At 42.7% G+C, this 14,166-nt stretch overlaps 1 protein-coding gene across 1 annotated transcript in view; it reads left to right on the top strand.

The window, feature by feature from the left end:
- Positions 1-14,166, top strand: part of RYR3 (ryanodine receptor 3) — a 734,312-nt gene that overhangs the window by 609,828 nt on the left and 110,318 nt on the right. The window contains exons 85-88 of the mRNA XM_040412592.1: positions 4,135-4,215; positions 6,217-6,305; positions 9,050-9,178; positions 13,721-13,825. Coding sequence (XP_040268526.1) covers positions 4,135-4,215; positions 6,217-6,305; positions 9,050-9,178; positions 13,721-13,825 — 404 coding nt within the window. The remainder of the gene's footprint in view (positions 1-4,134; positions 4,216-6,216; positions 6,306-9,049; positions 9,179-13,720; positions 13,826-14,166) is intronic.

Here is a 14,166-nt window from a genome sequence, read left to right as displayed (position 1 = left end):
AACGCTAGCTAATAGGGCCACAAAAGTCCTTTTAAAGGGGTATTCCCGTCACAATGATCACTGTTAAATCTGTTAATGATTTGACAGTGATCATTTTTGTAAATACATTTTATTACCCAATTCCCACTCGTTTTGAGAAAATAAGTCTCCTCTTACCTGATTGTTGTCTTTCGTCTCCCCTGGTTATGGCCACATCTCGCCTGTCGAATCCGGCCGGGCCGCGCTTGCGCAGAAGACTGAAGATATTGGAACAAATTATTTCTACTGGTGTGATATACCAGTTGCCCCCCCAAAAAAGTGATTAAAGCAGGTGTGTGATATACCAATAATATACTTTCTATATAGTGCATTTAGGTAGTGCAGCATTTGTTTGCGGTTTTGCCGCATTACCTCAGCTAAAGAGAGTGACAAACGCTATTGGAACCAATAAATTCTACTGGTGTGATATACTAGTTGCCCCCCCAAAAAACTGATTGAGGCAGGGGTGAGATATACTTTCTTCCACAAATACTGCTCTTCTATAGGGACTTTTGTCACAGGGCCATTTTGAAAATGACAGGCAGAGGAAGAGGCAGGCCATTCCTCACAAGTGGTAGGGGTCGTGCAGGTGCAGCAGGCCGGAGCCTAAGTGGGAAATTGCAGAAGGTGCGTGCGATTACATCAAAGGACGCACCAGACTTGGTTGAGTGGCTCACTCAGCCTTCCGCTTCTGCACCCTCCTCATCCTCTCTATCTGCACCCTCTTTACTCTGCTGTGTGCACCCCCAAAGACACCACCACCACCACCACATCCCCTCCGCTCGATTTTCCCATCCATTTCAAGACCTTACCAATGCGCAGCCATTCTTGACATCGGATGAGAAAGAGGAGGAAGCAACGGCCGCCACCCATCGGTCTGACGTCAGTACCCAGATCAGCCCAAGGAGGGTGGTAGTTGGCGGGAACTGCTAGCCCGCCAACTACTGCCATATAAACTGGTGGATTCGGAGGCCTTTAGAAAATTTGTGGCCACAATGGAAGGTCCCCGGAAGGAAATATTTCTCCCAGAAGTGCATCCCAGAGCTATATGGCCACTTTCAGCAGCTAATGAATGTATCTCTGGCACACAGTGTTGGTGCCAAGATACATCTGACCACACACACGTGGTCTAGCAAACACGGGCAGGGAAAGTACATAACTTTTACTGCCCACTGGGTGAACCTTCTGACGGCCGTCAAGCATGCAACCCGTGGCACGCGTGTGGATTTGGTGTTACTGCCATGGATTGCATGCAGGCCTGCCTCTTCTTCTCCTCCTCCTACTCCATCCTCCATCTCCTCCTCGGCTGACTCCTCCTTTTCCACTGCTACCACCTCTTCCGCTGCGCCCCCCAAAACCTATTCGACGTGCCAGGTGAGACGTTGCCATGCTGTGCTCCAGCTGTTGTGCCTGGAAGCCAAGAGCCACACCGGTCCTGCACTGCTTTCAGTTTTGCAGTCACAGACCGATCAGTGGCTAACCCGGCTCAATTTGACAGTTAGTAAAGTGGTGTGTGACAACGGTGCCAATCTGCTGAGCATGCTGAAACAGGGCAAAATGACACACGTGCCATGCATGGCACACGTCCTGAACTTAGTCATGCAGTGATTCATTGCCAAATACCCCAGGGTCCAGGACATCTTGCGGCAGGCCAAGAAAATCTCTGCCCATTTTAGATCTTACACGGCCATGGTTCGCCTTGCTGACGTTCAGCGGCAACACCACCTGCCCGTTAGACATCAGATTTGTGACTGCCCAACACGCTGAAACTCCACCTTGTATATGCTTGATAGGCTGCTCCAGTAGAAACGTGCAGTTAACAATTATCTGTACGAACTCTGCGGCAGGACAGGTTCTAGGGAGCTTGTTTTTTTTTCACCACACCAGTGGCTGCTCGTGCACGACGCATGCAGACTTCTGCGGCCATTTGATGAGATCACCAAACTGGTCAGTCGCAGCCAGGGCGCAATCGGTGACATCGTACCTTACGCCTTCTTTCTGGAGCATGCATTGATTCATGTCATTGATCAAGCCGTCGAGGAGCAGGAAGATGAGGAATACGCATTGATGAATTCCCATGGGGGGCTACTTCATCTGAGACAAGTTAACAGAAGTCTGAAGAGGAGTCAGAGGGGGATGGTGCCAGGGCGGAGGATGAGCAAGAAGAGCATGCTTTAAACTTTTCTGGGATCCCTGGTGTTGTCCGTGGATGGGGGGAGTAGACCGAGGACGACATTATCCTGGACGATGAGCAGGAGCCAGGCCACTCCACCGCTTCCAGTTTAGTGCAAATGGGGGCCTTCATGATCCAGTGTTTGAAGAGGGACCCCCGTATAAAAAGCATAAAGGGCAAGGACCAGTACTGGGTGGCAACGTACTTAGACCCCCGGTACAAAAACAAAATGGCGGACATGTTACCAGCATCACAGAGGGCTGTCAGAATGCAGCACTTCCAGGCCTTGCATCGAGAAATACTGCATTCTGCTTTTGCGGGCGCTGGCAGAGGAATTTTCACTCACAGAGAAACAGTTGCGGGTACCAATCCAACAGCGCATGCAAGAAGAGGGCGTTTTGAAGATGTGTTGGTCACTTTAATTGAATTTCCTCATGACAGCCCACAACTATCCGCCACCATTCAGAGCAAATTATGGTCCCTCTCTTAGGTAAATACAGCGGCATAAAAGCCCTTTTCTGTCCGGTGAATGCCTAATGTTTTGGGCTTTGGAGGAGTTCAACACCTGTGACAACCACGTGTTTCAAATATTATCATTTGGTTTTTTTTCAAGAGGGGGGATTTCGTTATCTCCAGCCACATAATCACTTGATCTTTTCTGTACGGTGAATGCATAATTTTTAGGGCCTGTAGTACGCTGGCCTGCTGTAAAATTGATATGCAATGACCGTGTAATCTACCTCCAGCCACATACTTACTTGTTCTTTTCTGTATGGTGAATGCATAATTTTTGGGACCTGTAGTACACTGGCCTGCTGTAAAATTGTTATCAAATGACCGTGTAATCTACCTCCAGCCACATACTTACTTGTTCTTTTCTGTACGGCGAATGAATAATTGTTGGGGCCTCTGAGGAATTCAACACCAGTGACGACCACGTGTTATCGAATTTCAACTATTATCATTAGGGTTTTTTTTCAAGAGGGGGGATTTCGTTAGCCATGTTTTTAATCCAATTTTATATTTTTAGGTCTTTTAAACATATGTATTTGACCTGTATTTGTACTGGCCTGCAGTCAAATTGATATCCATTGACCGTGTAATATACCTCTGGCCACATAATCACTTGATCTTTTCTGTCCGGTGAATGCCTAATGTTTGGGGCCTGTAGTCCAGTGACCTACAGTAAAATTTTTATCCATTGACCGCATAATGTACCTCGAGCCACATAATCAGAATTTCTTTTATGTCAGGTGATTGCCTAATTTTTAAGGCCCGTACTCCTGTGGCCTAAAATAAAAAAATTCTATGCTCCGACAGGGCACATTCTAGAGAATTTCCCTTTAAGATGCATAATGTCCCCTGATTAAGACACATATTTTTTGTTGGAATTTTTGTCATTGATCCCCCTCTAGTATGTCACTGTCCATGTTGTAGGACTATTTGTGCACTTCTACTAAGTATTTGGTGGCTGCAAATATGAGCTGAAGCTTTTTCAGGTTTGCCTGCCATTAAAGTGAATGGGGCCCGCTGCAAACTTGCGGTTCGCGAACATTTGATCGCGTTCGCGAACAGTCCCAGCCGATGTCCATCACTAGCTATGAATCGCTAGACACATGATGCCGACTATGCCGTCCATATGTCTACATTTGTAATACAATGCCTGCAAACAGAAAATACAAGAGGGTATAAAAAAGACAGCTTCCTCACAGTGTTTGGTCAGTGTTTTCCATCCTTGATTGTGAGGTTCGGGTCAAAAACACAGAACACAAGCCAATCTTTCCATTATACTTTATTTCTGTGAAGACTTTACTGTTGGTTTTGGCTCACATTCACTAATGGAAATCACTGACTGAGTGAAAGCGGTCTAACTGTAAAGTAAATGGTACCCAATGACATTTTGAAGTTACTTGAACTGTGTTGACACTGGTTGTCTTTCAAAGGTGAAAAAGTTTTACAGAATGATGAATTTACAAGAGACCTCTTCAGGTTCCTGCAGCTTCTATGTGAAGGACACAACAACGGTAAGTTAAATAGCAAAGCCCAAAATGTCAGAAATTCCTTCTATTGAAGAGAACCAGCTAGAATCCCTTACAGAGACACGCATTGAGACACAGCATTATACAATGAAGATGCAGTATTTCTTTACAGATTTGTTATTATTTACCTGATCAACCTAGCTAGCATTCTTTGAACTGTCATTAAAGTGTAACTGACATTTGTTTTTTTCTAATGTGTAGGGACAGTGATAGTGAACATTTTTCAAATGCACTTTATTCGGAGAACTTGAAGATTTATATGAGAAAACTTGCCCTGAAATGCCCCTTAGCAGCACTCTCTAAATGAGAGTTGCCTAGGCACACAACAGAGCAGCGCTCACTGTGAAGATTAATTAATCCTGTACATTTCTAGAAAATCTGTACTATGCATATATATTTGCTCTTCCCTCCTGCTATATTGGCAATGATCAGCATGGCCGGCGCTGACCGTGAATAATTCTTCTGTATCATTGGTGCAGGGCAGATCATGCAGTCAGCACTGGCTATTGAGGAGAGACAGGGAGTAGCTTATTTACAACATACGTTATAGGGACAGTACACTCACCTAAAGAATTATTAGGAACACCTGTTCTATTTCTCATTAATGCAATTATGTAGTCAACCAATCACATGGCAGTTGCTTCAATGCATTTAGGGGGGTGGTCCTGGTCAAGACAATCTCCTGAACTCCAAACTGAATGTCAGAATGGGAAAGAAAGGTGATTTAAGCAATTTTGAGCGTGGCATGGTTGTTGGTGCCAGACGGGCCGGTCTGAGTATTTCACAATCTGCTCAGTTACTGGGATTTTCATGCACAACCATTTCTAGGGTTTACAAAGAATGGTGTGAAAAGGGAAAAACATCCAGTGTGCGACAGTCCTGTGGGCAAAAATGCCTTGTGGGTGCTAGAGGTCAGAGGAGAATGGGCCGACTGATTCAAGCTGATAGAAGAGCAACGTTGACTGAAATAACCACTTGTTACAACCGAGGTATGCAGCAAAGCATTTGTGAAGCCACAACACGCACAACCTTGAGGCGGATGGGCTACAACAGCAGAAGAACCCACCGGGTACCACTCATCTCCACTACAAATAGGAAAAAGAGGCTACAATTTGCACGAGCTCACCAAAATTGGACTGTTGAAGACTGGAAAAATGTTGCCTGGTCTGATGAGTCTCGATTTCTGTTGAGACATTCAAATGGTAGAGTCCGAATTTGGCGTAAACAGAATGAGAACATGTATCCATCCTCTGATGGCTACTTCCAGCAGGATAATGCACCATGTCACAAAGCTCGAATCATTTCAAATTGGTTTCTTGAACATGACAATGAGTTCACTGTACTAAAATGGCCCCCACAGTCACCAGATCTCAACCCAATAGAGCATCTTTGGGATGTGGTGGAACAGGAGCTTCGTGCCCTGGATGTGCATCCCTCAAATCTCCATCAACTGCAAGATGCTATCCTATCAATATGGGCCAACATTTCTAAAGAATGCTATCAGCACCTTGTGGAATCAATGCCACGTAGAATTAAGGCAGTTCTGAAGGCAAAAGGGGGTCCAACACCATATTAGTATGGTGTTCCTAATAATTCTTTAGGTGAGTGTATATATAACTCAGCTACCCCGTCTCTCCTACTCAATAGCCAGAGCTGACTGCACGATTTACCCTGCATCTCCTTGAGGCTGGTTAGTTACTCAGCACGTCAAGGATACAGAAGAATTATTCACTGACAGCATTGGCCACGCTGATCAGTGTCAATATAGCAGGAGAGCAGAGCAAATATATATGCATAGTACAAATGTTCCTTTCTAGAAATATATAGGAGCCAGCAGGGAGGGAAAAAGAATTAACCCCAGCTGCCTTCACAGTCAGTACTGCTCTGTAGACAGACATGCCTTAGCAATACTCACTTCAAATAAAATGAAAAATATGCTGTATGTTGCGTCACACTACAAAAAATGTTTTGTCTTTTCTCCTTCAGACTTTCAGAACTTCCTGAGGACTCAAATGGGGAATACGACAACAGTGAATATTATCATTAGCACGGTGGATTACCTTCTACGCCTGCAGGTAACCAGAAGTGTTTTTTGTTTTTTTCCCCCCTATAATTCACTGTTTTGGAAAGCTTCCTTATAGTGAGTGACCTGATGTGCACTGCGTGTCCTGTGTTGGATAGATGCTGAGCAAACCACTAATCATCTGCCTCGAAGACCCTTTCAGATAAGCAATGTTAAATTCATCCATGTTCCGGCAGGTAAACACGTACAAGCTTGTAAACGGACCGCACACAAATTGTGACCTTTGCAGAAAATCTATGTAAATTGCCACGTTGACTTCAATGGGTCAGTGTTCAGTGGGGGTGCCGTCTGTTCTATATTCAGACAGCACCCAAATGGGAAAATCATTAGTCTTTATAAGCACTTACATGATTCCCTTTTGACAGTGATCTTAACCTACAGCTGATAAGAATACATGTCACATACGGGCTATGGCCCATGGTATATACTCCATATACTGTAACAGAAAAATATTTTACTTTCTGCTGAGGAAAAAGGAGACAAATAAAAAGCAATCAGAAAACAGAACAAGTATGAGCGAGAACAGAAATCTCTGCTAAATCTGCTCCGCTCAAGTATGTTTAATCAACAGGTTTATTGTGGTTTGGTCGAAGCCCATACAATGGGAATTTGATTCCCTTTATAACACATGAGGATATTTTACATCTGCTACTATTATCATCAGAAATGTGATATTGTTTGCAGTTAACCCTATAATAATAGATGTGTTTGATGTGATAAGGAAGGATCAAAACAGTAAGAGCAATTTCCAGAAAGGATAAAGAAACAAATAAAAACACCCATAAAGCACAGTAACAAGCAGCTAACAAACGATTTTTGCTCCTTTTCTTCTGTGAATTTCTACGTTCATATTACCTCCATACTGCACTTCCCCTTGCAGCTGCACAGAGGCCGAATTTTGAAGCAGAGTTTTACAAAATCACAGCACCACATGTGTTTTTAGTTCTGCAACATTTATAGTATATAGAATTATTAAACATAAGAACTTCATGCAGACTGATCTCTTATAGTGATATTACCGTATGTAATTGCCCTAAGATGCCCTATCTTTGTAGAATGCCTTGTAGAACGATCCTGCCAATGTTGATATCCTTTACTTCCCCATAGAACAGTCTTGGCAAGGAAGGAAGTCATTGGCACCTGCATAAAGAATGCAACAAACTGTCCTGTCTCCTTAGGAAGGAAAGTCTGGAGATCAAATTAAACAGCCCTTTATTTTCCTTTATGAGAACATGTTAAAGGGGCTCTAGTTCCAGCGCCAAGCTCCATTCTCTTCTGCTTCTGGTCCCCGCTGGACTAGAAGTGTGCTGTGCATGTAGATGGCAAATCACACTTCTGGTCCTCTTAGAGAAAGGGGTTATCCAATAGTATAAATACCCCCCACAATGCCCGGGCCAATCCTATAGACGATACTTACCAGGTCCCCGGCACCCACATCCTCTCTGGATCCCTGCACGGCCACTGCTGCGTCACCTGTGATGCTAGGGAGGCTGGTTACCATTGCAGCTTGCTATTGGCTGCTCCCCCCGTCACACAGATGTTTTGATCCACGCGATGGGGAGATGCAACAGTGGCCGAACAGCGATCTGGAGAGACGCGGATGCTGGAGACCAGGTAAGTATCGTCTATAGGAGGGGCCGGGCCTTGTGGAGGGAATTTGTACTATTGGATAATGCCTTAAAGTGCTTTTTTGGACTACAGTTACCAGGCAGGATCCAACAAAATAGGAATCAGATTCTGATTTTGACATTAAAAAAACATATGGATAGCAAGTGTTCCATAAGGGTAACCACTGCATGAGACAATGGCTATAAAATGAATGTCCACCCTTGAACACAGTTTAGATATCTGCAAAATTCTGTGCTTCTTAATATGTGTAGCAGATAGAGCTAAGCGTTGACTAGGGTAAACTTACTGCATACTGTTTGTATATTACTCTCAATACTATACTATATACAGTGAGCTCCTGAGCTCACCCTAGTGATGGCTCAACGCAGCCAAAATGTTTGTGCAGAGTATTTGGAGCTCTGTATCAGGAAAAACAGAGCTCTGACCACTATAAAGAATTGGCACATAATATTAGAGCCAACAATGGTATGCTGCTAAAAGGTTATGGTTTATAGTGGCTTAAAGGGAATCTGTCACCCCAATACTGGAATATTATCTACAGTAATACATGAGTAGTACTGCAGATATGGAGTCCATATCACTATTTTTTTGTTTCCTACTTCCCTGCTGTTGGCGCTCATATCTGCATTGACATACACAGTCCAGACTGCTATGATGTTCTGACATAATGGGAAGGACTCGGGTGCACATGACCGGAAGTCCTGACAAAGTATTTCACACAACTCTGTGTGCTGACAGCAGGGACAGTAGGAAAATAAAGACTAGTCATCTGGACTCCTTATGTGCAGTACGGCCCAAAATCAGGGTTACAGATTATCTTTAAATATGTCTGATAGATGGGGGTCCTCCAGCCCCTGTTTGGCATGGTGACATGGCCAACTTCCTGTGGATAGGCCATAAATGTCTAAGATGAAAGACCCCTTTAACCCTAGAACGGTCTATGCTTAGAGATTTATTGAATACATGTTATTGCATTTGATTCTGAACCCTTTATCTAAACAATAGTAATATTCCATAAATGCGGAGTTACACATCATACAACGGTTCAGATGCCGTAGTCCAATCCGTTTATCATGTTCAGCTACAGCTAATGTGTTTTCTCTGCAGGAATCTATCAGTGACTTCTACTGGTACTACTCAGGGAAGGAGGTGATTGATGAATCTGGGCAGCACAACTTTTCAAAGTCTCTTGCTGTGACCAAACAAATATTTAATTCGCTCACAGAATACATTCAGGTAAGTCTAAGGCTGTGTTTTTGCAAATAGTGTACCATCCACTTTGTTTTCCTATTAAACCAGTGACCTGAAACAAATTGTGTGTTTAATGTCTGGGAGAACTGGGCAGCAGCAGTCATGAGACTTGAATAAACACTTTGTGATTGGTATGGACTGTTAATAGGTTAGTTGCTGGTACAGTATGTTTTATAGTTAAATTGCAGGCTTCAGCTTTTCAGAAGGCAAATATATTTTGCTTATTGGCATAGCCAGCATGGCTCGCATATATCAGAGGCTTAAAGGGAACCTGTCACTTTGAACATGGTGTTGGATCTACAGGTAGTATGTTATAGAGAAGAAGAAGTTCTGCAGATTGATATCTAGTTTTATGGGCTTCAGGGTCCAGTGGATGGCCCTTACCAGTGATTGACAGCATTCCCTGAAGCCTTCCATCAATTACATACTGATGACCTATCTGGAGGATAGGTCCTCAGTAAAAAGAACTCTCAGAAAAACCCTTTAACTCTAAATAAGAAACTGGAAAGAAAATAAATAGGGCTCTATATAGTGGTGAGTGGTGTGTATTATTGATGCCAGAGAGTAAAGGGAAATCTCAGGTGCTTTTTGTAGGTCCCTCAAACTACGATACTCACCAAGTTGTAGTTCTGCAGGGTAAAAAGAAAAAAAAAAAAAGAATTATCCAGCGCAATTTTGGTACAGATGCCATTCCAGTCTGCCAGGGGCCGCATGTGTTCTTCCTCCCATTGTTTTCAATGGGAGTCAGCGGTAAAGTCAGCAGTTTAAAGCTGCAACCATGCCAGGATTGATCATGTCTCTTCTTGGCGCGGTGTGCAGAGAGCCACCGCTTGAAGCTGCAACACCTGTCTGCTCGCAACTTAGTGCCATTGAATCTAGATATGTCATTTTTATAATGCAAATCACAAGTATTTCCCCATAATAGTGCAAAGTGTGCCAGCTCTTGATACTAACTGGGTGCATTCACCCTCCACCCTGCCCCTCTTTGCCCTGCTTCTTGAATATTCATATATTTGTTTTGACAACCCACCTCACTCACTACTCAGCTCATCTGGGCCGAGTTTCTGTCAGTCACAGCAGATGGGTGTGGATTGATTCTGGCAGTGTATACATGGAGGACTCCTAAGCTTGGTAATATCATTGAGAGGACTCCTTGGTGCAATTGATTGTAGACATAGAAATGAATCTGTTTATTATTATGAAATAAAATATATATTTTTAATATATTGGGCATTCATTTGTTGTTTGTTTGACAACATTTTAGGTTTATATGGTTGTTTTCTCGTTTGCCCTACATTATGCCGTTATAGTGAGGCTTCTTCTTGTTTGGTTCTATAGAAATGAACAGGCGGCACTCACCACTGAAGTCATCAATCTTCTTTATTCATCAATATGAGTAGAGATAAAAACAGGGCTGGGGCGGACTCGCATCTCCCAGTACGCTAAGTAGCGACGGCCGTTTCACGCAACTGCGCTTCTTCCGCGCTTCTTCAGTAGCCAGAAGAAGCACAGTTGCGCGAAATGGCCATCGCTACTCAGCGTTCTGGGAGATGCGAGTCCGCCCCAGCCCTGTTTTTATCTCTACTCATATTGATGAATAAAGAAGATTGATGACTTTAGTGGTGAGTGCCGCCTGTTCATTTCTATGTCTACAATCAATTGTTGAAGCTGTATCTCCTTCAAGGCAGTGCACCACATACACTGTATTTAACAAGGTATCTGAAGTTTTGGTGGAGAAAGTACCGAGCGGTGCCGCCTGTGGCTTTTATGTCTCTATGTGTTTTATAAATGGACTCCTTGGTGCTTCAGCATGTGGACCAATTGCGGGGATCAGTACTAGCTACGGTAGCTAGAAGCCTGACAAATGTCACATATGGTTATGGTTATATTCTCTGAAGAGCCATTACCTTATTCATTGCACAGAATAATTACTTTACAGTATGATCCACCATCCTAAACCCTTACCAAAATCACATTGGTAGCGGGGAGGGAGATTGCAGTTAATTTTGGTAAAGCCCAAATTTTCAGTTTTTCAATGGAGCAAGATTTAATTGAGCGTAACTCATTTATTACTATTTATTTCTCTTTGTCAAATTCTCTCAAGGGTTTATTATCCTCGGTTGACATTTTAGTATTTTTAGATTACTTTAGGTTTGAAAGAAAAGCTGTTAGTTCTGTGCTCTCTAAAGAACGATGCTAACATTATTTAAGAGCGCTGGGGGTAAGATTCTTTCTGACAGAGAGGGAATCAATAGAGAATGACAGCAGACAATGCAAGCTGACATTTCTTTCTACATGAGCCCAAGTACATGAAGCATCACATATAAAGCGCAATATTCACCACCATTATGGATAAATGAAAGCCTGTTCTGTTTGATCATCAGTGATTTTTAAGAAGAATTTACACACTGGACGTGTATAATACCCACTTTTATCTATTATCTGTCACATGTAAAAAAAAATATATATATATGTGGCCATGTAGTGTGAACAGTACTAAAGTAAGGTACATGCCACCCTACAGTGCAGAGATAGGGGTAGGCGACCACATAAGGTGCAATTTATGAATAAAACAAAACAACACTCTGCCTTTTCAATTCCTTCCTACAACCTGCTGGACACTAAATGGATTATAATGCTGTATGACACAACAATACATGCATGTATGGGCATTACATGTACTAGCAATAACATGCATGTTCAGCAGATCCAAATGTGTATGCCATGGAGTAAATGAGAGCTTTTACCTGTGGTAGCAACCTACATGTATCCTGCAGAACTTTAGGGACTGAAACCCCTGTTAGGGCACCAAACAGCCTATTCTGCCCCTGCCCCCCTCGAAGCGGACATCACTATATGCCACATATAATACCATAACCTGCATCGTACTCTATAACAAACTCTAGCCATACATATAAGATTTCCCTGATCTCTCTACAAACAGGTCTTCTCATCTTGGCCTCGTGTGTTTGATCACCAGGACAGAGGTGGACAAGCTGCTGTCAGTCCTCTCGGTCAGCACCTATTTGGGTGTTTGATCCTAAGCTTGGTAATATCATTGAGAGGACTCCTTGGTGCAATTGATTGTAGACATAGAAATGAACAGGCGGCACTCACCACTGAAGCCATCAATCTTCTTTATTCATCAATATGAGTAGAGATAAAAACAGGGCTGGGGCGGACTCGCATCTCCCAGAACGATACAGCACATTGGGTGTTTGATCCTTGGACATCTGCAATAGGGAGCAGTGGGGATTCCACATACATGATTTTCACTGGATCCCACTACTTTAGTGTGTATGAGTACCTTTAGTATAGTGCTCTATAGTATAGTCATTTTTGATCCTTTAATACTTTTGGCTTCATGCTATAGGGAACATAGTGTAGTTATGGTGAATACCAAGCCCTCGCTGCTTTCACTTTTACACTGTAATCAAAATTAAGAAATTTATGAAAGGATTTGACAACTGACCTTGTAGGTGAAGACATCTGCTCTGCTCCTTCTCAGCAGCCAGGAGACCTGGCACATACACAGAGTATAGTTTTGCCTGCCAGAAATTAGCTTTCATGGAATTCACAAGCAGATCTTTCCTTGATGTCTACAATCTGCATAGGAGCAGCAGTGCGTTTGTTGATGCTGTGCTGCGCGTTAACCACCGCTCATTGCACATCACAGCGTCACGTTTTTCAACACGGCCACAAAGCCTTTCTGAGAATGCTGAGTCTCACTTTTTTTTTTTGCAGATAAGACAGGCTGGAGAAATCAGAGTACATTATTCTGCCAAGGAAGTTTTTCATATACATATTGTGATTTGAAAGATACTTTTAACACTATACATTATGACTATATTGCTTTTGCTAAGCATATTTTAGGCAGCGCTTGTAGCTTGTATTTTATAATAAAAAAATGAAATTTCTCTGCATTAAATTAAAGGAGAATTCTTGGAAACCAATGTGCAATCTGATGCCTCACTTCATACACACATCAAATCATGCTAGGGGTGCGCCAGCCAAAATATTAACAGATACCATATCACTATGACTCAGAAACAGCAACTTAAAGGGGTTTATCCAAGTTTTTAAAAGTGACATTGGGGAAGGGGGGGGGGGGGGCAACTACTGGTTAGCTGTTTGAGAGGGCCACAGTGCTTCGGAGAGCACAGTTGCCTATTAATCATTTATAATGCTCCATACTGCACTGTAAGTAGCAGCTGCTCTTGGTATTGTAGCTTTGTCCTATTTACTTTAAAAGAGAAACTTTAATGGCACTCAACGCTCTTCTGAAGAGCGCATCAAACATTTTTTTACTTTAATAAAACTTGCATATGGTACCTGTAGGAAAATCTGTCCCTAATCTCCTTGTGTGGAGCCATCTATAATACATAAGACACATCTGGCTGAGACTGGGTATTGTGGCCTCACCTCACATATGCCAAAGAGGACTAGAAAGAATCAGTCCGGCATGCTGAATTACAGCACAAATGTATCTTTCTCTCTTTCATCCAATTTACTCTCCTTTGTACACAGGGTCCCTGCATAGGTAACCAGCAGAGTTTGGCACACAGCAGGCTGTGGGATGCAGTGGTTGGTTTCCTCCATGTTTTTGCAAACATGCAGATGAAGCTGTCACAGGTAAGAATATTGTTTGCAGTCTTTACACTAGTTGTGAAACATTATAGTAAACATACTATTTTACTTGCTACTTAATCACTCATTGCATTTTTTTAAATGGAGTAACTGATAGTAACACGGAATTCAGAAGTTGCCATGGAAGTTTTGTAGAGCGTCTGTTCCAACAATACAAACACCAACCACTTTGATAAGAAGTTTTTTAGGTATATTCCAGACTACGCATCAAAATGGATGGTATATTGGAGAATTTAATAAAAATAAAAAAAAGTCAATACATTTGAATCTGCATTCTAATAGTTACATTGTAAAGTTGTAAAATGATATATGTGTTGATCTAAAGG

The sequence above is a fragment of the Bufo bufo genome, chromosome 11 (assembly GCF_905171765.1).
Source record: "Bufo bufo chromosome 11, aBufBuf1.1, whole genome shotgun sequence".
In the NCBI taxonomy this organism is placed as follows: domain Eukaryota; kingdom Metazoa; phylum Chordata; class Amphibia; order Anura; family Bufonidae; genus Bufo; species Bufo bufo.
The sequence above is the reverse complement of the archived record's forward strand: the minus strand, read 5'-3'. Positions and strand labels throughout refer to the sequence as shown.